The 22363-nt window shown below is 29.8% G+C and overlaps 3 protein-coding genes across 3 annotated transcripts; 2 read left to right on the top strand and 1 right to left on the bottom strand.

Moving 5' to 3' along the window:
• Window positions 1–422: 422 nt before the first annotated feature.
• LOC101505852 (uncharacterized) lies at window positions 423–4304 on the bottom strand. Its single transcript, XM_004494565.4, has 6 exons — window positions 4126–4304; window positions 4008–4047; window positions 3687–3767; window positions 2728–2914; window positions 919–1186; window positions 423–799 (listed from the first exon to the last, which is right to left on the bottom strand). The coding sequence occupies exons 1-6, from the start codon at window positions 4183–4185 to the stop codon at window positions 593–595; spliced, it is 843 nt and encodes a 280-aa protein (XP_004494622.1). The 5' UTR covers window positions 4186–4304; the 3' UTR covers window positions 423–592.
• Window positions 4305–8660: 4356 nt separating this feature from the next.
• On the top strand, window positions 8661–11192 carry LOC101503828 (putative UDP-glucuronate:xylan alpha-glucuronosyltransferase 4). Its single transcript, XM_004494900.4, has 2 exons — window positions 8661–9564; window positions 10018–11192. The coding sequence occupies exons 1-2, from the start codon at window positions 8829–8831 to the stop codon at window positions 10965–10967; spliced, it is 1686 nt and encodes a 561-aa protein (XP_004494957.1). The 5' UTR covers window positions 8661–8828; the 3' UTR covers window positions 10968–11192.
• A 3315-nt stretch (window positions 11193–14507) lies between these two features.
• LOC101505520 (mannosylglycoprotein endo-beta-mannosidase-like) lies at window positions 14508–21056 on the top strand. Its single transcript, XM_004494564.4, has 11 exons — window positions 14508–14792; window positions 14865–15003; window positions 15331–15558; window positions 15729–15787; window positions 16161–16209; window positions 16652–16882; window positions 17418–17587; window positions 17703–17907; window positions 18584–19252; window positions 19363–19590; window positions 20100–21056. Exons 1-11 carry the CDS (start codon window positions 14638–14640, stop codon window positions 20871–20873), a joined length of 2907 nt encoding a protein of 968 aa, XP_004494621.1. The 5' UTR covers window positions 14508–14637; the 3' UTR covers window positions 20874–21056.
• The last annotated feature ends 1307 nt before the right edge of the window (window positions 21057–22363 follow it).

Raw genomic sequence — 22363 nt, 5'->3', positions numbered from 1 at the left:
ATTGCTTCCTTCACGAAGATAATGGAAGTTGAGAGCCAAGCTATGCTCGTGATCTTCTCAAATCATTCCAAAACATCATTTTTAAAAGAACGCTGCTGTATATCGCGACGCACAAGCATAGCATATTCACGAAGTATTACATGTTTAGTTCTTAAAAGAGTGGTCAGAACTTCACGAAGGAAAAGTGGCGAAATAGACCAATCATGTAGGTTCATGACTTGTCAGGAAGATACAGTTCGCTACAAACAACATTTCCGTTTATAAAATATTTGTAACTTTCATAACTTTGACTCGAGTTCAATCATGCAACGCAATCAACAAAAGAAAATACCCCCAACATCAAGATATTAACTGAAAAAACTACAAAAGCCCAAGTTGCCCTCAGTTATTATGTCAGCGACAAATGCAGAGTGCTACTCTAGTTATGAAAAAAAATCACAGGTTACTCACATTATATTGCCACAAATGAATGAATACACAAAGGTTTAATCTGTGAATTATATTTCAACTAAACCGTAATAATGAGTACCTAAACGGCCAAAAAGCTTTTTCGTCGTTATATATATTTCATTCACACATTCAAAGTTTTCTTTTAAACTGATACAGTGAAGAGGTAGATCTTTAATACAACAGATAGTGCCAACTGCAACAGAAAAATGCCAGCAACAATGAAGAACCACCTTTCGCCTGCCGACTTGATATGTGCCCGGAGGTTAAGTGCGACAAATGTTGCCGACATGAGCCCTGCCACACCTGCAACCACCCATCTGAATATATCCAGTGGAACAATCGACATACACTGCACCAAACAAACGGTTTCACATTTCAGGATATAATAATATAATAATGCCGTTAAGATGTCAAACTTTATATGCTTCTTTAAAATAAGAGGGAGAAAATTGAAGAGAAGTGACTTACCAGAGCTGGAATAAAGACAAACAGGGAATATCCATATAGGCAGAATAGTTGAACAAGTCCCGCCGGTACAGAGAAGTATTTAAGGATTACATACAGGCAAAGAGGAACGATGGTAACATAGCCATAAAACAAACCAGCAGACCAAGTCACCAGATTTATGTCATAGTCCCATTCCTTATCCTTCAACTTGTGTGCTATATATGTCACAAATGTTCCAATAGACGCTGCTACAAATATTAATGTAGTGCAAATCCAGAATGGTCCATACCTGAGTACATTTATGGTGAACTCAAAATTATATGCTGCTACAAAACTATATAACATTTCTCCTCCAAAGTTAAAAATAGGCAGCATCTTCGTCTTAGAACACCAGTGTTTATGAGTAAGAAATAAGGCCACATATCATGTTTCCATAAATAAACATGAAACTAAACAAAACCAGCAAATAATTGAATTAGAGTATAACCTAGCAAAAAGAAACAACATTACCCATGGAATCGAATTCACAACAAGCAGCCAAGCATGAAAAACTATGTAATTGTGTATTATTGTAACTTTCATTATTCATTGTGATCATATGGGATACTTTACAACTAATATTGTCAATTATCCGTATTGATTCAAAAACATTCCTTGCATTCAATGTATCTACCAAGTGGATTCTAAGTCATTTACTGGAGTGATAGCATATTCCTTTCAATCTTCTGCCCTGCATCAATAGGTATTTTAGATCCCAGTTTGTCCACCTCAGTTGTGGATGGACCACTTGTTCCAACCTAACAGCACTGATGCAGGCGTCAGTCCCATGTCAGTTGGGTGTGAAATACTTAATCGCATTTAAAGTAATGGCTCTTTACTGTTGCCACTAGATTTGACTATATAGGGTGAAATATCTTTTTAGTCCCAGTAACATGCACCAATTTTGGCTTTACTCCCTATAACAAATTATTCCTGGTTTGAATCCCTAAAAGGAAAAGTCGCTTTTTGTCCTTGTTTTGGTTAAGTCCTTGTAATATCTGTACATATGTTGGAATTAGTCTCCAAAATATGTAGATCATATTGATGTTAGTCCCTGGAATAGAGAGTATGTAGGAACGGATTCTAACACAAACAAGAATTGCAAGGACTAAAACCAATGCAACGATGAACATTAAAGTTTTCTATGTTTTATGAATTGAAGTCAACAAGAATTTTTTTGGGGCTAAACAGAAAAACTGTATATTATCGACTACAAAATTATTTAAGCCCTGACTTTATTAAGTTCATTAATTCACTTCTCCAGCTAATATACATAAACTAGACAACCCCTACTGCTAGTGCTTATACAAAGTCATAGCTTTCGGTTACAAAACTTAAAAACTAACAGGTTTGCTAGTTATGAGCAAACAAAGAATAACTTACTAGTGATACAACATATCACAGCCGTTTTAATACGCTTGTTTCAATGATTATGATATATATACCTCTTCACTATGATAAATAAAATGTTGAACAGATAAAAGTTAATTCACCCCCACCCTACCCCTACCCCCTCCAAATAAAGGTGAAACATAATAAAATAGAGCACAAAACTCAAAATCACCAATGTATTATAGTTCTTCATTAATGTCTTCTACATTATTATGGCTCAGAGGATATTAGCATTTCAGAACTGGTCACAACTCAACAATTTAGCTACACCTATCTTCATAAAAATAATATTAACAATATCCACGCCATAGTTGAATATTGAAATATGTCAGAACTCATAACTTAAGTATTATTAGTCTGATCGGTCCATTAAATGAGCAAAAGAAAAGGTCTACTTACAAATCAGGGTTGGTAGAAGTTTTTTCATTAAAAGTTCCTCTGAATGGAAAAAGTGAGTCTATAATCCTCTCCAAAACATCTGAAGTGTCAACGTCAAAGTATGGTTTGTAAGCAGCAACTGCAAAATTCCGAAGCCAACCACCCTGCTGGGGTTCATCAGAACCAGATACAGGTTTTGAAAATGAATCTACATGAGTCGCACAGTTCGACATGAACACGTCAGACTGATAAGCAAGAAAATTAATTAAACATCATAAGTTCAACCATAATGCTAGAAGCACAAAAGGCAATGTTATGCTATAAATAATAAGCATAAACCCATGTTTCCCTCACAGTTGCTTCTTCCAGGCATATCTTTCTAATTTCCAATATCAGTATTTTAAAACCTGTCAAATATCGCCAATATCAGTAAAACCCAAGTCCCCTATGATGTCATCTCCTTTACTATGTTGTTATCTCAAGCAAAGTTTTAAATAAAGGTCAGGCACTTCAATCTGGGACGTGACATTACGGTTTTATATGATGATTTTCCCGCAACTTAGCTGCATTTGATGCAATTCTCCACAATATCAACTACAACCACTATTTAAAACCCTGATCTCTAGACCGTTCAACTAAATCCCTCAAGTTCAGTATCTATTACCCAGTGTTGCTAAATAGCAGCTATATCGTATTGAAATTTGATCAAATCGCTATTGTTCCACGAGCAATTTATAATGTTGTCAAATAGCAGCACTACAGTATTGTTGCATAGCAGAATTTGAACACATTTTATTGCAATCCGCTATTAACAACACTGCTATTATTCCCACTAAGAAGTAAGAATATTAATTGCACAGCGGCTTAGCTAAGATTAGCTAAGACGGAGCAGTGAAAGCATATTCTCACTCACATTCAAATCAAAAATCATAACTGGATCAGTTATTACGAGTAATGCATCTAGAAGCAAAACAACATACCATCTGCATCACGAGGTGGCCTAGAACCACCGGTAATCTTCCCCTGAGCTTGGGATGGGGGAAATGTCTGAAGATTCGAATCTACAAAGTAAAACATTCGATCATCAAATCAAATATTCTCTATGAAATCAATTCAACAAAACCGAGTCTAAAAAATAACAGATTCAAATTAAATTCACGCAAACTTAATTAGGAACAAAAACACAAGCAATTGAAAATGGAGGAGTTTCCAGCTATCAAAATCCAACAACGGAAACTGATCTATTCAAATGAATCGATTAACAAAATCAAAAATGGAAACGAAGTTATGAAGAGTTGTACCGGTGAACTTGACGGTTACAGATGGTGGATCTGGAACGGCCTGTAATAAATTAGAGTCAAAACAGAATGATAAAATTTGGATGGAAAGAAAATGAAAAGAAAAGAAAAAAAAACTAACAGGAACAGATCCTTGAAGCTGCTGGTTATCAATGGTTGTATATTTTCCTGACATCATCATTTCTTCTTCTTCTACACACAGATCTCTCTCTTTTCTTCTTTCTTTCTACAATTCTATATTCTGAAGGTTCTTCTTTCCTTACTCGAACAAATCTATGTTCACTACTTGAATAAGCTACTCAATTTCGTCGTTAAACACAATCTGGATCGATTTACTGCGACTTGTAATATGGGCCCAGCCCACTTAGATTGCATTTCGTTTTAGGGCTACTATTATCTGCACCTTCACTTTTTCTACTATAACACCACCACATTAAAACTCACTCAATCGTCACGCTGTAAACATAGAGAAAGGATTAAAAAAAACGGACTCAAAAATACTTTATACGAAAACTTATTCACAAGCAAAATAAGAAAATAAAAAAAAATCTGTTATACTATTTGAAGAAGAGTTGTCGTGGTTATAATCTTGTTTTTTTATTTTATTTGTAAGGCTATAAATTAATTGTACTAAATTAGAAATTTAAGTAGATTAAATCGCATTGATTTAGGATAAATTTTTTAGGTTAAAGGAAAAGATAGTAATTAATAGTTAGGTAGAGTGAATTAAAATAAATTTGTCTCTCTATATATCGTTAGTCCAACACGTTATAAGGTATAAAATGAAATTATCATACAGAATGTTTTTAAAATTAATAAATAAATTATTAATATTTCATTTTAAATTAATTTTTCGCACTTTTTTCGATGTAAAATTATTTATCAAATTATTGTAATCGAATTTGTTTAAAAATTATTTTTCAATCGATAATAAAGCTAATTTATTTAATCTTTCTTGTGACGTCGTTGATCTTATATAAAATTTAATTAATTTGAGTCTCGAAAAGTTTCTTTAGGTTAAAGTGACACTTACAATAATTGTTAACATTATTCTATAAACAATATATGCATTTGAAAAAGAATCTAATTTTCTTATATAATTAAGTATGTCAATTGGTGTATCATTTTTTACTTGTATTATTTCTCTTATAATTTTAAGTTCTACAAATAAATTTAATTCATCAATGTCTGAGTTGTCTTTATGTTTTAAAGAACTTTCAAGGCTAATCCAATTTTCTTTTAATTTTTCATTATCCAATAATTGTTATTTCTCAATATTAAATAGAAAATAAAAAATATATGCATACAATTTAAATTGTTCAAATCTATTTAGAAACAACACATATTCAAAAAGATTAAAGATAAATATTAGAATAATAAAACCTGATCGATAAGATACTATTTGAAAGAAAAAAAATCTTCTAGTTTCTGCTCAAACCAAATAAAAATGGTTGATCATGAATGTAGTATGACCCTGACAAGAGCTAATCACACAATTAAAATTTAAAACTAAAAATAAAATAAAGGAAGGAATAAGGAAGTAGGGTCAAAGTGAAAAATTAATTGTTTTGTAGTGTTGATAGCAAAGTTTCAGACGAAGATTTCAATTTGATATGTTGAGAGATATTTTTAGTAAAAAACAATGCATTTAATATAAGATATTTTTTAGTGAAAAAATAATGCTTTTTAGAAGTGCAATCAACACATATATCAATTTGATTAATGATTATGTAAAAAAAATGAAAATTACAAGTTTTTTGAAAGTCTTATTTTATATGTATAGTTAAAAAGCTTTTATAATATATTATCCGACCTCTATATAAAAATTAAAATAAAATAAAATAAAAAAGTATTTTTTGGCAAGGTCTACCACAAAGGTTTTGCGTGTCTCTCCCTTGGGCAAGCCTTGTGTCTATGTTATTTTCGTTAACTCTTGAAACTTGAAAAAATAACGGTAATTTACTTTGTAAAAAAAAACAAATTGTTTTCATTTCCTAAATTGTACGTTAAATTTACACATCGATAAGAAGGTAAAAGACTTTGTAAAATGACAATTGTCTATATCTTTTTAAAATAATGAAAATATCAAAAAAATATTTTTATTATTTTTAAAAATATATCTTTATTATCTAATATTTCATATTCTCTTTACGATATTAATTCACTTAAAGAGTTTCACATTAAAACAAAATGAACACACATGTTATAAAATCAAAACACAAAATATTTGAACAAAGTAAACGAGATATAATTTATATTGAAAAAAAATTGTAAATAAATCATATCACTTATTGTTGCACGAAGAGTGTAGAATACAAAATATTTTAACGGATTTAAATAAGGGTGAGAATTTTGTTTTTTTATAATTGCCAATTTTAACCTTTTTAATTAATGTAAAATTTTAATCATAAAACGTCCTACTTTTTTTCAAAAACTCCTTTCAAAATAATTTTCCAAAAGTAATAACAGTTTTTTATAAGTGATTTTTCAATAGTCTTTTTATTAAATAAGTTTTCTCAAAATTTACAAAAAATGTACTATATAAAAATAAAAATAAAAAGAAACATATTTGGACATTACTATAATTCGTTTTATACCTTTATTTCTTTATTTAATGTGAGATATGAATTTACAAGAAAGTCCTATAATAGATACATAACATTAATGTTTTTTATAAGTCAAAATGTTATAAATTATCAAGCCACATTATCTAATCAAAATAAAAATAAAAGTTATCTAGCCAGATTTTATCCTTCTAGGCTTTCGCGACAAGGGTTTTAATGAGATAGATGTTGAGTTTCATTGGTTCTTCTAACTTGAGTTTTGATCTAAATTCCTAAGTTCTTTTGTATCTTTCTTTTTTATTTTAATAATATTTTTAAAGTGATGCAAATGATATATGGCGATCAAGGGGTGGTAACATAGTTGAGATATTTTTATTTATGATGTGATGCATTTTCACTCTTTCTTGTTTGAAAAAAAGTCCATTTTGATCTTGTAATAGATTTTTAGTGCCCTTATACTCACTTAAACGACATATTATATATATATATATATATATATATATATATATATATATATATATATTTAGTCAATATAAAATTTTAATATTTTGTTTATAGTTCCTATAAAAAAATTCTTAATTTTTTTTCCTTAAATAATTTTCGTTTTCACCTTTAGTCTTTGCTTTTAAGTCAATTTGTATGTACAATTTAAACTTTTCCATGATTTTTTGTAGTCATATTTGAGACATTATAAACACCTTCATTACAAAAATAAAAAATATATAATTTTTTAAAGAAATATGAATTTTTAAATGCTTGGTGCTTAAAAATTTATATTTAATAACATATCTTTTAAAAATTCTAAATTTTTATGTAAGTCATTATATTAATATTCTAAACATATCTACATAAAATCATTCAAAAATTATAAAAGTTCACATAAATTGACTTAAAAGTAGGGACCAAAATAAAAATGAGAACTTTTTGAATTACAAACTTATTTAACTCTAAAAAAAATACTTAATTTGGTTTTTTAAAATGCATCTTGCCACATTACCAACACATGATGAGAGACTTACTAAAGGCAGTTAAATAATAAAATACAATTAGAATATATGACTTGACTCCATGTACAATTAAAATATTTAGAATATTATAAATTATATATTTAAGTTTTAGTTCAACTTATATATGTCGATATTGTTAAGTTAAACGTCTTGTCTTAAATTCTAATACGAAACTTCACAGTTGTGTTAAGTAATTATAGTGATATTTATCATATATTCTAAAAAAAAAATATATTATAAACTATTGATTTGCTCAAATCACCCATATATTTCAAATGAGACTTTATTTTTTTAAATACCTTGAATGAAACTTGATTGAGTTAATTATTTTCATTTAATAAAATATTATAGTTATTGTTTATTCTTTTTTATTATTATAAAAATAATTTTTTTTTTCAAAAAATAACAAAGTTCTCTTTGGACCATTTTTTCGGGAGATCATATTAAACACACCCGAACAATAATCACTTTAAATTTTTTAACACTATTATTTGAATTTCAACACATTATCAACAAAAAATGATTTGCCAAAAAAAAAAAAACTAGGTGATAATTTCTTGTCGTATCATATATATATTCCTTTAGTTGACATTTTATTTTATACGCTAATAAGATACACTTTTTTTTGACTCAATACTAACTTTGGTTGAGATGTATATAATTGCGTACATCAAGATACAAATACACCATTTATCATTCATAAAAAAAGATACACCATTTGTCAAAAGAAGAAAAATACAAACACACACGTCTGCTAAAAAAAATTCCCCAACACATGAAAATATCTTTTAAGCAACATAGTGACAGTTGTAAATAATGAATAAGTTGAAAAAGTTAAATTATTTATTTATTTTAAATTCCCTATTCTTTCCAATTAAAAAGTTGTGCTATATATAAAGCTAACAATAAAGGACATTTTTAATATTTAATAGGGGAAATTTACTTTTTTCAACATGTCAAATTTTAATCAAATAATAAAATTGGAAAAAAATAAATAAGATTTTAATTAATTTATTATTACTATATTTTTTTTGCTTAATTTATTATTCCTATATATATAAAAATTTGTAGGAGCGTGATTGTGTTTATCTATAGGTTAGTTTTGACATGTCCCCGTAAAAATTGTTGTCATTCAAAACTTGTTGACTATAACATGCCAAAGGGAGTGAAGCCCTAAGCCTTTGTCATTCAAAAGTTGTGAAATTGTAAACCACCTAAGTCTCTCATTCACAAAACTTGAAGAAAAACAAAATATGTCTTCTGTTAAATCTCTATCTCGTTCAACTTCAAAGCAATCATGTTTTTTTATATTTCTTGTTCTTGTCTCCTTACCCCTTCTAATATTTGTCCTTTCAACCAAGTATCAAACAATTGATGTTCAAGAGATAAAAAAACCAGCTTGGTTTGAAGTAATTATATCACAAGGTTTGAATAGCAAAACAAATATCAAGGTAGGTCTTGTTAACATACATTCAATATCAACATCAATGGATGAAATTCAACCACAAGTAGATTTTGTACGTGTTCATTTTGACCATGTCGATGAGAATTTGAAATGGAATGATTTTTTTCCGGAATGGATCGACGAGGAAGGAAAATATGGTGAATTACCAAAGTGTCCAAACATGCCAATGCCAAATTTTGAGAATTACAAAGATCTTGATGTTGTGATGGTTAATGTTCCATGTGGTGTTCAAGGATCAACGGAGGAAAAAGGTATTAGAGATGTGTTGAGGTTACAAGTTAATTTAATTGTGGCTAATTTGGTTGTGGAAAATGGGTTTGTTAAAGAGTTAGATAATGGTAATAGGAATATTTATGTTGTGTTTGTGGGGTCATGTGGTCCTATGGTTGAGATTTTTAGATGTGATGATTTACTGATGCATCAAGATGAATATTGGGTTTACAAGCCTGATTTCAACAGACTCAAACAAAAAACTCTTATGCCCATTGGTTCGTGCCAGATTTCTCCTGGTTATGCACAAACAGGTACACTTTAGTTTATTATTTTTTGTTTGTTTCTTATTAATTAATAATACCGGATTTACGAGTAAATATAAGAAAGTTATAATAATATTCCTTTTCTTAATCAACACATATTCCTTTTCGTGTACGTGTTCCTTTTCGTGTAAGAAAGTTATAATAATATTATTTTTCCTTTTCGTGTAGTCAACGCTTTCATTTTGGGGGTTTGAAAAATATAATTTATATTATAATTATACTGATTTTTTTTTAACTTCATAAATACTACACTCTTTTCCGACATAATTTAAACCGGGGGTTTCTATGGTCCTGATCCAAAAAACAATGACCGATCAGTTTTCTATATATTTTTTTTTTTGTAATTTAATTTTTTCTGAAATTTACATATTTATTTAAATAGTATTTAAGATGTAATGTAGTAGAAAAATTTAGTATTGAATGTGACGTATATTATTGCAGGTAAAGAGTTGTGGAGAGGTTATTTCCCACAATTATCGGGGAAAAATAAAAGTAGTGTGCAAATTCCAAAGCTAGCTTATGTAACCGTTCTTCACTCTTCAGAAGCTTATGTTTGTGGTGCAATAGCTCTTGCTCAAAGCATTCTACTAACCGGTAGTAGCATATCTGAACCCATTGATCTTGTCCTCCTAGCCGATGATTCTATTTCCCCTAAATCAATCGACGGTTTAAAATCCGCTGGATGGAAAATCATCCACATTCAACGTATCTTAAGTCCCTTTGCCAAAAAAGATGCATATAATCAATGGAACTATAGCAAGCTTCGTATGTGGCAACTAACTATGTATGATAAAATCATATTCATTGATTCCGATATTTTGGTCTTGAAGAATATTGATGGTTTATTTTCTTATCCTCAACTTTCAGCTGCCCCTAATGAAGATGTTATATTTAATTCCGGTATAATGGTAGTTGAGCCATCGCAATGCGTGTTTGAGAATATGATGCATAAAACTTCTAAGGTGAAACCATATAATGGAGGTGACCAAGGTTTTTTAAATGAAATATTCACATGGTGGCATAGATTACCAAAAAAAATTAATTACATGAAATCGTTTAGGAGTCTAGGAAAAAATGATACTAAGCATGAAGTCATAGAGGATGTGTACACTATGCATTATTTGGGATTGAAGCCGTGGATGTGTTATAGAGATTATGATTGTAATTGGGACATGCAAGATCGTCATATATATGCTAGTGACTCGGCTCATCGTTTATGGTGGAAAGTTTATGATACTATGCCAAAGCATTTGCAATCATATTGTGCACTTACGGAGAAAACAAATGAAAGAATTGTCAAGCATAGAAGAATAGCAAAAAATGCTAGTTTCCCCGATGGTCATTGGAAGATTAAGGCTAAAGATCCTAGGAAGATAAAATATTCAGATTAGAATTATAAGGTGTTGTACAAGTCCAGATTTTAGCTTATGATTTTGGTATGAGTTCTTGGTTTATAGATTATATGTAGTTTACTTAAACCCATGATAAACAAAAAAATAAGGTCTAATATCTATCTATCTATCTATGGATAATTTATTGGGGCATATCATTCTTTTTAGTACCATATATATTTTGAAGAAAATATAGATTGTATAACTAACCCATATTTTATGCAAATGGCGAATCTGTTAGTATTATTAAATTTATGAATTTTGAATTTATGTTGCTTTTCAAATAGTGTTACCCGCACGTCTCTTTTGTAATTAACACATTTTTGCATTATATTTGGACCTATACTCAACACAAGTTTTTCTACACCCACATATAAATATACTACGTACTTAAGACTATTACACCGATCACTTTTATTTATAAATATTATATCGATAAATAATATACCAAGTGGTTTTAAACTTACGTAAGAATTTATGTAATTTATATGATAAAATATTTCAATTTAATAATTTGTAAAATATATATTAAATAAAACATTATTAAATGGTTTAACATAATTGTAATATTATATCAATGTAATTTAATTTTTTTTCTTCATATTAGTGTTAATTTTACCAAACAAGTTTAACAGAGTTTATTGCTTGGTTACATGTTATTATCATATTTACAAAATTTTATATGAGCGTATATACATTAAAGTCAATGTTAATTGAATATATATACATATAATATTATTTGGTTATAAATTAATGTTAATGAAATTTGACTACAATAATACATATAAAAATAATAATTATTCAACCATAGGATAAACGAAAAATAATATTATCTCATAAGTTATTAATGGTGTAAGAGGGTCTATATCAAGTAAAAGGAGTGTATTTTGAGAGGTGGGAGTAACACACATAAATCACTAGATTGGAATCTATGGTCATGATTAAATTAATTTTTTTAATAATGACTAAAATGTTTGCTCCTTTGTCTTCTCCCGTTTCATTACTCACCGTGTACACCCAATTCCACTCGTAAACTTAATTAAACCTATCACTATCAGTTTTTCACAGTTTTTTTTTTCTTTCAATTTGATAAAAAAGGTTTTTGTTTCATTATCCATATGGATTCATATTTGGGTTTCAAATGTTTCGTTTAACCCATGATTAATTTTCTTTTTGGTGGTCGAGCTTGTTCAATGGTAAAATGTAACACAATTGATTAATATTTTTTATTGATAAACAATTGATTAATAAATAAAGAAAAAACCTACAGTTTTCAAGATTATTAAACATTGAATACAAAACCATAAGACATTGAGTTTGGGCTTTTTTATAAGAACTTCAATGAATATGAATAGGGATCACACCGCAACATGTAAAATCAATTATTTATCATGTGAAATGGTTTAGTTTAGTGGTAAAAAATAGATACTAAATTTGACATATTGTGATCTGATGTTTGCTAATATTATTGGAAAAAAACAAATATAAATTTTTTAGTAAATAATCACTTAATTTTATAGTCTTTTTTTATTATAGATTGAGACATCATTTTCTCAATTATAACTCTAAATTTTATTTTAAAAAAAATATTTTTATCATGTGATTTATGTGTACATTTTATTTGCCATTTCTCATGTTTTTATTTGACTCATTAGTTATCATTATTTTGTTTGACTTCATTCATCAAATTTAAGAAAGAGAATATAATAGTATTGAATTTATTAAAAATTAATATTATTTTACAAATTTGAAATGTGTTATGTACTAAATATAAATACATTCATCCATATTATAAAAGTTTAATCGTTCTATTAGATCAAACCACAATAGTAATTAATTAAAGTTTTCATTAAAGTATTTATTGTAAGACAGTCTTATAAAAAATGATAAGATAAAATTTCAAAAGAAAATTATATTTAAGGACAAAGTGGTACTCCTATTTATTGTGTCTCAAAAGCAGTTACATAAAGTGATAACGCAAAATTAGTTTTCGTGTAATGAAGAAAATAAGTCTATTATAATGACGTTGCTAAAAAAAGTATTGTTATTTATTTAAAATGCATTGAATGAACCCCTTTTTCTAAAGGAGAGAGAAAAATAGACGTATGAAATATTCTAAATGTAAATTTAATATTCAAATTCAGTTGACTCAAATTTAAAGCATATTAAATGTTTATTGATATCAGTGATATCTATTACTTTGAAATTTATGATAAGCAAAAAAGTATTCTAATTTTAATTGCTATTGTAAGAACAAATTTACTATCTTTTTAATTATTTAATTCTATTATTCTTAATATATCTTTAATCTAATTCAAAAATATTTAATGCAAATAATTAAATGATTAAAAAGGTAATTTAGTAAATTTAATTAATATGTTATATAAATTTTGTTAAATTAATTGCACTTAATTAATATCTTAATTTTTTTATAATAATAACTAATTATTTATTTAAATATTGAACTTTGTTGAATAAATCGTAAAAATTAATAAAATTGATAATAATATTAAATTTTTAACAATTTTTGTTGTTTTACTAAGTTTGTTATTCATGATAAATTATTAATTTATCTCTTCCATTATAATATTGATTGCTTACTACAAATAAAAAATAAATTGCTAACACAAAAGTATTTGAATGTCTATTTATGAGAGAAAAATAAATAAATAAAAAAGCAAAAATATGCATTTAATATTTTAATTATTAAATTATTTTTTTTTCTTTCTCATAAATAGACCCTTAAGTATTTGAGAGAATTCAAACTCGACTATACCTATAGAGACAAGTGCAACAATTTTCATCAATATAAATTTATGAATTTTTATTTATTAAAACATAATTCAAAAGTGTGAAATATTAGAAAAGGTGAATATTTTATTATCATTCTTTATTTTTTTTCAAGTATCAAGTATGAGTTATTTAAAAAAATATATATATAAAGGTTAAATATATCTTTACTCTTAAAATTTTAAAGTTTAATTTGTTGTTTTTATAAAAAGATACTACAATTCAGTCTCTATAAAAGTTGTTGGTTTGCAAAAAAACAAAAAAAAAAAAAAATTGCCAATAGTTTTAGACTTTACTATCAAATCAATTTATATATACCTTACAAGACAAATTTTATTACGTACAATGATCCACTATAAACTATATTTAAAATTCAAATGATTACACGGAATTTTAAATGTACCTTCTAAGACAAATTTTACAGTGGATAATTATCCACTATAAACTATATATGATCCACTATAAACTATATTTAAAATTCAAAACACGGAACGATAAACACCGTTAGAGGAGAGGAGCCAACACTAAATAAATAATAATCTACATTTTAGTAAATAGTATTTAGTGTTTTTTTTTATAGAAAATATTTATATGATTATTGTGACACACAGTGGTAGTAAATAAAAGTATATAATATATAAATAATTGTAGTAAACATATAATTTGATTTCTCTTATAGTTGAAATTCATCGTATTTTAGAATAAGAAATTTTTTGTGTTGAAAGATTAAACTATTATAATAATTTAAATTTTAAAATTTGATTTAGTGAATATGCAAGTACTTATCGTTAACATATAATCCGATGAATACAAATTAGAAGGGGAAGATATATTTGATTATAAATAAAGGATTTGACTATAGAAACGGTGGTTGATCTTGATGGCGGAGGAGCATCACCGGAAGATCACACTAAGCGGTGGTTGGATAGCAGCTAGGTCTAGTGAAGTCCAATTCACCGGAACTGAACTCACCACTACTGAGCCTCCTCCAATTTCCCCCATTTCCCCATGGATGCAAGCCTTTCTTCCCGGAACGTAATCTTCACTTCTTCCCCCTTTCCATTTACTACTTTTCTTTCTTTCTTTCTTATTGATTTTACTTCACAGTGTTCTAGCGACCTTAGTCAATAACAAGATCGTGCCAGATCCTTTCTATGGACTTCAAAATGAAGCCATCATAGACATTGCTGATTCCGGGAGAGACTTTTACACATTCTGGTTTTTTACAAACTTTCACTGCAACCTTGTACGTTTTTTTTCATCATTTCTTTTTTTAGTTTCATATTATACTTTTAAGTTTCTAAAATCTATTTCCCACATACCTAATAAGTAATAACTGGTTCGATGAAAACTTAATTAAGTGTTGTTTATTATATAATTCATTATGAATAATCTATTTCTATAACAAAAGAAATATAAACAGACTATTTTTATATAAGCCATAACTCATATGTACTTAGATAATCTCAAATCAGACAATTCAAAGATGCCATTAATGACAATCATATTTTGAATTTAGAAAGGGTGGTTTCTAGTTTGATAATCTAATTTTGATGAATGGAGATCTTTGCAGTCAACCAATCAGCACTGTGATCTGAACTTTCGCGGAATCAATTATTCAGCTGATGTGTATTTAAATGGCCACAAAACCATTCTACCGAAAGGAATGTTTCGAAGGCACTCTATCGATGTCACCGATATTCTTCATCCGGATGGGAATAACATGCTTGCTGTTCTTGTTTATCCTCCGGATCATCCTGGGACTATTCCTCCTAAAGGAGGGCAAGGTGGTGACCACGAGGTTGCTTAGTAAATCTAATCCCTTCATTTTATCATTTCCATTTACATAATTTTTATGAAAGCAAGTATGAGTTCAGGTGTTTCAAGAGAGTGAAATCGGTTAAGAATCGAGGGAGCGAGAGAGGAAGACGAGTCAAGCATGTGGAATTTCTAATTCATTTTCTTTTGTAGATAGGAAAGGATGTGACCACACAATATGTTGAAGGTTGGGATTGGATGGCTCCTATAAGGTGACATTGCTATGACGTGTAATGTGTTTAAAGCTTTCTTTTTCCATAAGTAATTATTAGTTTTTCTCTTTGAATTTAAAGCTCATCATTATTTTTCTAGTTTGGTTAGCCAATGCTAGGTATATACTGTAAATATTAAGCCAATAAGTTCTTCATCCATAATGCCAAGTTTTTCATGTAACGCCTATAATGCCAATGTTGTAAAAAGCTAAAAGGACAAAAAATTAGTGGCAAAGAGAATATAAAGAAAAGTCTAGGGCATTTTGGGTGTTACATGTTGTCTGTTTGAAATTTTAAGAGAATTGGAACTGTGAAGAGGCCATGCAAAGCAAAATGTATTTATACCTAACGCAAGTGTTAATTTTGATTGCAGAGATAGGAATACTGGAATATGGGATGAAGTTTCCATTTCCGTTACTGGGGTGAGTTGTGTTAGTTAGTTTAGTTCATTCCAATGTCTGTAATTTTTTTTCCCTTTCACATAAGGATTTGCCAGTTAACAAATTATCTAAGCCTTTCATTTATCTCCATCATCCTCTCTATTTGATGCGATAGTGGTCCTTGTCCTTTTGTTATTCATGGTTGAATATTGTTGTACTCCAAATCCAAGCATATGTATTGGCTTTATGGAAAAAAAAATGCCTTGCGGAGTCACTTAGATGTCTGGAAAACAAAACCAGAATATCACAGGGGTATGAGGTAGACATCAGAAGTGCTATGTTAATTTTAGCTTAAAATGCAATCCATACATTCCATAAATCAATCTAATCAAGCATCCTCTAGAATTGATTTTCTTTTTTAATATGTGATGGTGCTTCTGGTTGTTGTCTGGTAGGATGATTTCAATGTCTGTATTTGGTGCAGCCTATAAAAATAATTGATCCCCACTTAGTTTCGTCTTTCTTTGACAACTATGAGAGAGCATATTTACATACAACGACTGAATTGGAAAACATGAGCTCCTGGACTGCTGAGTGTTCTTTGAGTGTCTTAGTTACAATAGAACTTGAAGATAGCATTTGCTTGGTAGAGCATCTTCAAACTCAAGACCTCTCAATTCCTGGAAAATCACGGGTGCAATATACATTTCCCAAGGTCAGTAACAACATCCACTTTGCTTATGACAAAGTTTTGTCCATTGTGTCTATAAACCTGCAACTCGTTCAAAGAACTTAATCACATTAATTCTATTATTCTAATAATATTGATAACAAAGTTGGCAATTTGAGGAAATTTATCTAATTTTACACCCTATTCTCTTGAATCTTGAGACATGCTCTTCGCCTCTTAGACCGATTTTGTATACATACCTGTTTACATGCACATGCAAGTTATACATAATGTCCTTCTTTACTGGGTATGAAAGCTGAAAGCAATATATTTAAAGCAGCTCGAGTGATCATGGGGACAGCCCTATTTTCTTAATAAGCATATGCAAACCTGGATAGCTAAAGCAACACAGTATATAGAAAAGTTAAAGCAGCCCAAGTAATCAGAAGGACGACCATTTTTTTTAATATCCCGTGTATAATTTTTGCTAGCATCGTTTACTACTAATCCTGTTAACTTGTATGTATGGGGGTCTAAGTTTCGGTGCTTCTGTTCAAGTGTTAATTGTCTGCATTAACAGCTTTTCTTCTACAAGCCTGATTTATGGTGGCCCAATGGAATGGGAAAGCAATCTCTGTACAATGTTGTCATTAACATTGATGTTAAAGGATTTGGTGAGTCTGATTCGTGGAGCCATCTATTTGGATTCCGCAAAATTGAGAGCCATATTGACGATGCTACTGGCGGAAGGTGCGGCGTTTACTCATATTTCTTCAATGTTTGTCTACCTTTTATTACTTAATAAAATTAATCCAATGTTCAAACTGTCTGCACGTACGTTTTGCTGCATGTATATTATTTATAGGCTATTTAAAGTCAATGGAGAACCAATTTTTATTCGAGGAGGTAACTGGATATTGTCTGACGGGTTGCTGCGGCTTTCGAAGAAGCGGTATAATACGGATATCAAGTTTCATGCAGATATGAATTTTAATATGATAAGATGCTGGGGTGGTGGACTGACAGAAAGGCCAGAGTTTTATCATTATTGTGATTATTATGGCCTTCTGGTAAGCATCAGCCTGTTTATGTTTCATGACTGCATGTTATTTTTTCTCGGTTGTTATGATTTTAATGAAATTGTTACGTTATTGCTACTCTGCTATATGTATACATGGTTTGCATACGTTCTGTGCTTTCTAATTGCTTGTGTGTGAATATAGCAGTTTTTGTATTAATTTTAGTGGCTCAATCATCATCATCTAAAGCAGGTTGATGCATTTTATCCTTACTGTTGAATATTATTTGGTAACTGCTTAATTTTTGGGCTCGTATATTGGTGAGGACAGGGATTTGCTTCCGATCTTCTTTTTCTAAACTCGTATAATTTTGTTCAAGATTTCTTGAGCGTCATTTTCTTAACTTTTTATTTAGGTTCAAAATGTGCTCAGTAAACATATTCAAGAGATGGTCTCACAGGACATGCTATGTGTGGTAGTTGTATACAACTGCCAGAGTTGTAAATTGTAAGGCTACATGGGACTGAATGTTGGATGCTAAAGAGCTAACAAGAAAATAACTCATTGTTGTAGAGATGTGAATGTTAAAATGGATGAGTAGTCACACTAGACTTCATAGAATTAAGAACATAATTATTAGTGCCCCCACTGTAAAAATATGGTAGAATCTCACTATTCAAATTTTGTATAAAAAAGATGATCCAGCCATACCTTTTAAATCTTGTAGGTATGGCAAGAGTTCTGGATTACAGGGGATGTTGATGGACGTGGAGACCCAATATCTAATCCAAACGGTCCGCTGGATCATGACCTTTTCTTGTTTTGTGCAAGAGACACAGTCAAGCTTCTAAGAAACCATTCTAGTCTTGCCCTATGGGTGGGTGGGAATGAACAAACTCCGCCAGATGATATAAATGCTGCCCTGAAAATTGATCTGAGGCTTCATCCTAATTTTGAAAGTGTAGATGAAAATAGCAAATCTTTAGAAAACTCGTCCAGAGTGTTGAGGGATCCTAGCCAATATCTCGATGGCACACGCATTTACATACAAGGTTCAATGTGGGATGGGTTTGCTGATGGAATGGGGAACTTCACCGATGGTCCTTATGAAATTCAAAATCCCGAAGACTTCTTCAAGGATTCATTTTATGGTTACGGATTCAATCCAGAGGTTGGTTCTGTGGGAATGCCAGTTGCATCAACCATAAGAGCAACAATGCCATCAGAAGGATGGCAGATACCGGTGTTTAAGAAACTTCCCAATGGTTACGTAGAAGAAGTTCCAAATCCCATATGGGAATATCATAAATACATTCCATATTCAAAACCAGACAAGGTTCATGATCAGATTCAACTGTATGGTGCTGTAAAAGACCTTGATGATTTTTGTTTGAAAGTAAGTGAAACCGTCAACCCAGCGGCTATTAGCGATAGATTTTTCATCATCTTATTTTTTCTGCTCTTCAGTTGAAGTTGATGCTTAAATTTAAGCCATTATTTTCTCAGGCACAGCTTGTTAACTACATACAATATAGAGCTCTTCTGGAGGGATGGAATTCACGTATGTGGAGTAAATATACAGGTGTATTGATATGGAAGACTCAAAATCCTTGGACTGGTCTGAGAGGTCAATTTTATGATCATCTTCTTGACCAAACAGCAGGTTTCTATGGTTGTCGATGTGCCGCAGAGCCAATTCATGTACAGCTTAATCTGGCTACATATTTTATAGAGGTAAATGTTTAACTTAAGTTATAGTTTTATGAGTTCGAAATAAAAAGAGGCATGCTATTTTACCAATACAACAACCTAGTGTTGTCAAAATCGGCCATGGCGGATTGCGGTGGAAGTTTCTTGACAACTGCCATGGCCAATTTGTGAAGGATGGTGCACCATGCCATTTTATGATGGATATGGCCATTTTTTTTGGTTTTCCGCCATTCGTCATCAATAACACCGCAACCAAAGCATTTTGGCGCTAAGACATATTTTTACCGGTATGATAAATATACTCACTCATTCGAGATAGGGTGCAAAAGTACCTAGTTGTTAATAAGATTACGTGCATGTTTGGTTTCACTACGATCGGCAAAATCATAGTGAGCCACAGTGATTTTGTCAATCCTATTGCGAAGTCAAACATGCACTGCAAGTGTAACAAATTGGTCAAAATTGTACGGTTCACAATTTGTATTGTAATTTATTAAAGGTTTTGCATCATTTTATCTTCTTTCCTAAAACAGGTTGTTAATACTACATCGGAAGAATTGTCTAATGTAGCTATTGAAGCTTCAGTGTGGGATCTCGAAGGAACATGCCCATACTACAAAGTTCATGAAAATCTCTCTTTGCTACCGAAAAAAGTAGCACCTATTGTTGAGATAAAGTATCCAAAGTCAAAAAATCCAAAGCCAGTCTACTTTCTTCTTCTCAAACTCTATAACATGTCAGATTCTACAATTATCTCTAGAAACTTTTATTGGTTGTATCTTTCTGGTGGAGACTACAGGTTATTGGAGCCATATAGGAAGAAGAAAATACCTCTCAAGGTAACGTCAAAGGTTTCGGTTGATGAGTCAACTTATAATATTCAACTGAATGTGACAAACACATCTAAAAGACCAGACACTAAAATTCCTACACTTGAGTACAGTTCAACTTCAACAGCTATTTCATGTGGAGCTGGAAAAGAACATGAAAGTGGTTGGCTCAAAAGGATACATAGGTGTTTTGCTGGGAAAAGTGATGATGGTTTGAAAGTTTGTGAAATAAATGGGGATGATGTTGGTGTTGCTTTCTTTATTCATTTCTCTGTTCATGCTTCACAGACTGAGTATAAAGAGGGGGAAGACACGAGAATTCTTCCGGTTCATTACTCAGATAACTATTTTTCACTGGTCCCAGAAGAAACCATGGTTGTTAATATATCTTTTGAGGTTCCTCAGGGCGTCACTCCTAGAGTTACTCTAGATGGTTGGAACTACGATGGAAGACAAACCATTCTTGATATTGTATGATAATCAAACTTGTAAAATGATGAAGTCTTGTGTATTTGACTGACGCAACCTTGTATGATTTGTTTTCTTCACAAGTCCTCTGAGGGCCCTTGACAAGCAACTAAAAAAAATATGATTTAAGTGAAAATTCACTTTTTACATTTCTAAAGTATGAATTACTCAAATTTTAAGATTTTTTTTTTACATTTGTCTGTTTAATAAGTGTTTCTCGAATACTTATTAGTACTTTTTAAATAATAATAATTGATTAATTTATTTTATATTATATTTTATATATTTTAGATGAGTAGAGTCAAATTATTTTGTCATTTTTCAAATTAAAGTGTCTATGTTGTCCACCCATACAATAAACTAAAACGGATGGGTAAATATGTAAAATTATGTTAGTCTTGGACCTCTATGTAAAGTATGTAGTTACACATTTTAGTATTTAAAATATAAAAATGAGATCCATATGTGTATTAGAATTTGGGTTATTTTTATATATCAAAGTGCAGGTTTTTAAGTTTCTAAACTATTTAATAAGAGTTTTTATTTCTTCCTAGTGAACAAAATATGAACAAGTTTGTTTTCTTTTACATGTAAACTTTGTAAATACGAAATGTATATCTATTCTCGATCTAAACTAAAATTATGTCTCTTTCACGTTTTCTTTTTCATTATTGATAATAATGCATCTTATTTAGGGATGTTAGTAAGTATCTACATTCACATATAATAATAATATTTTATTTGTATGTTAAGTAAAATACGATTTGTGTCTGTTTATCTTCGCATGCTTATTTGTTAGTCAAATATTTATCGAATTTTGTGATATTTATAGATATCTTCAAATATCAAAGAGTATTATATTATTTAAAATATTGCAATTATGTACAATCCCTTCTTGCTATATTGGCAATCGCGAAAAAAAAGTAATAACACGTCAACATAGCAACACATCACACTCTCACTCTCACTCTCACTCTCACTCTCACTCTCACTCGTCAACATAGTAGCACATCACAGTCTCACTTACACAAAGTATTAATACAACTTGCTCTCATTTAAATAATTTTATTAATTTACTGACAAATAGAAAGACTCATAGGTATCAAATACATCACTTTTACATCTACAATTACATGCGTCTTCATCATACACAAATATCTAAAATATCAATTTATTTTACTAATGGAAATAAATACTAACAAAAACTTTTTTTTCTTTTTGCTATTCCTAATCTCATTAAAACATTTCTTCCCTCTCTCTATATCTCTTAATTATTAGTCGTTATTTTCTAAGTTGTAATATTTAATATTTCTACTCCGCCTTAGTTAATAATACTCCATTCCAAATTAAGTTTTAATTTAATTTTTTCTTCAAATTAAAAAACATTAAACACACTTATTGAATGTTTAAATTTTTGATCGATTTAAAAGAACTAAAATAACAACTCTAATTTTGACAACATTTACAATTTAGATATTACATCAAATTACAATGTCAAT

The sequence above is a fragment of the Cicer arietinum genome, chromosome 3 (assembly GCF_000331145.2).
Source record: "Cicer arietinum cultivar CDC Frontier isolate Library 1 chromosome 3, Cicar.CDCFrontier_v2.0, whole genome shotgun sequence".
Lineage (NCBI taxonomy): Eukaryota > Viridiplantae > Streptophyta > Magnoliopsida > Fabales > Fabaceae > Cicer > Cicer arietinum.
The sequence above is the reverse complement of the archived record's forward strand: the minus strand, read 5'-3'. Positions and strand labels throughout refer to the sequence as shown.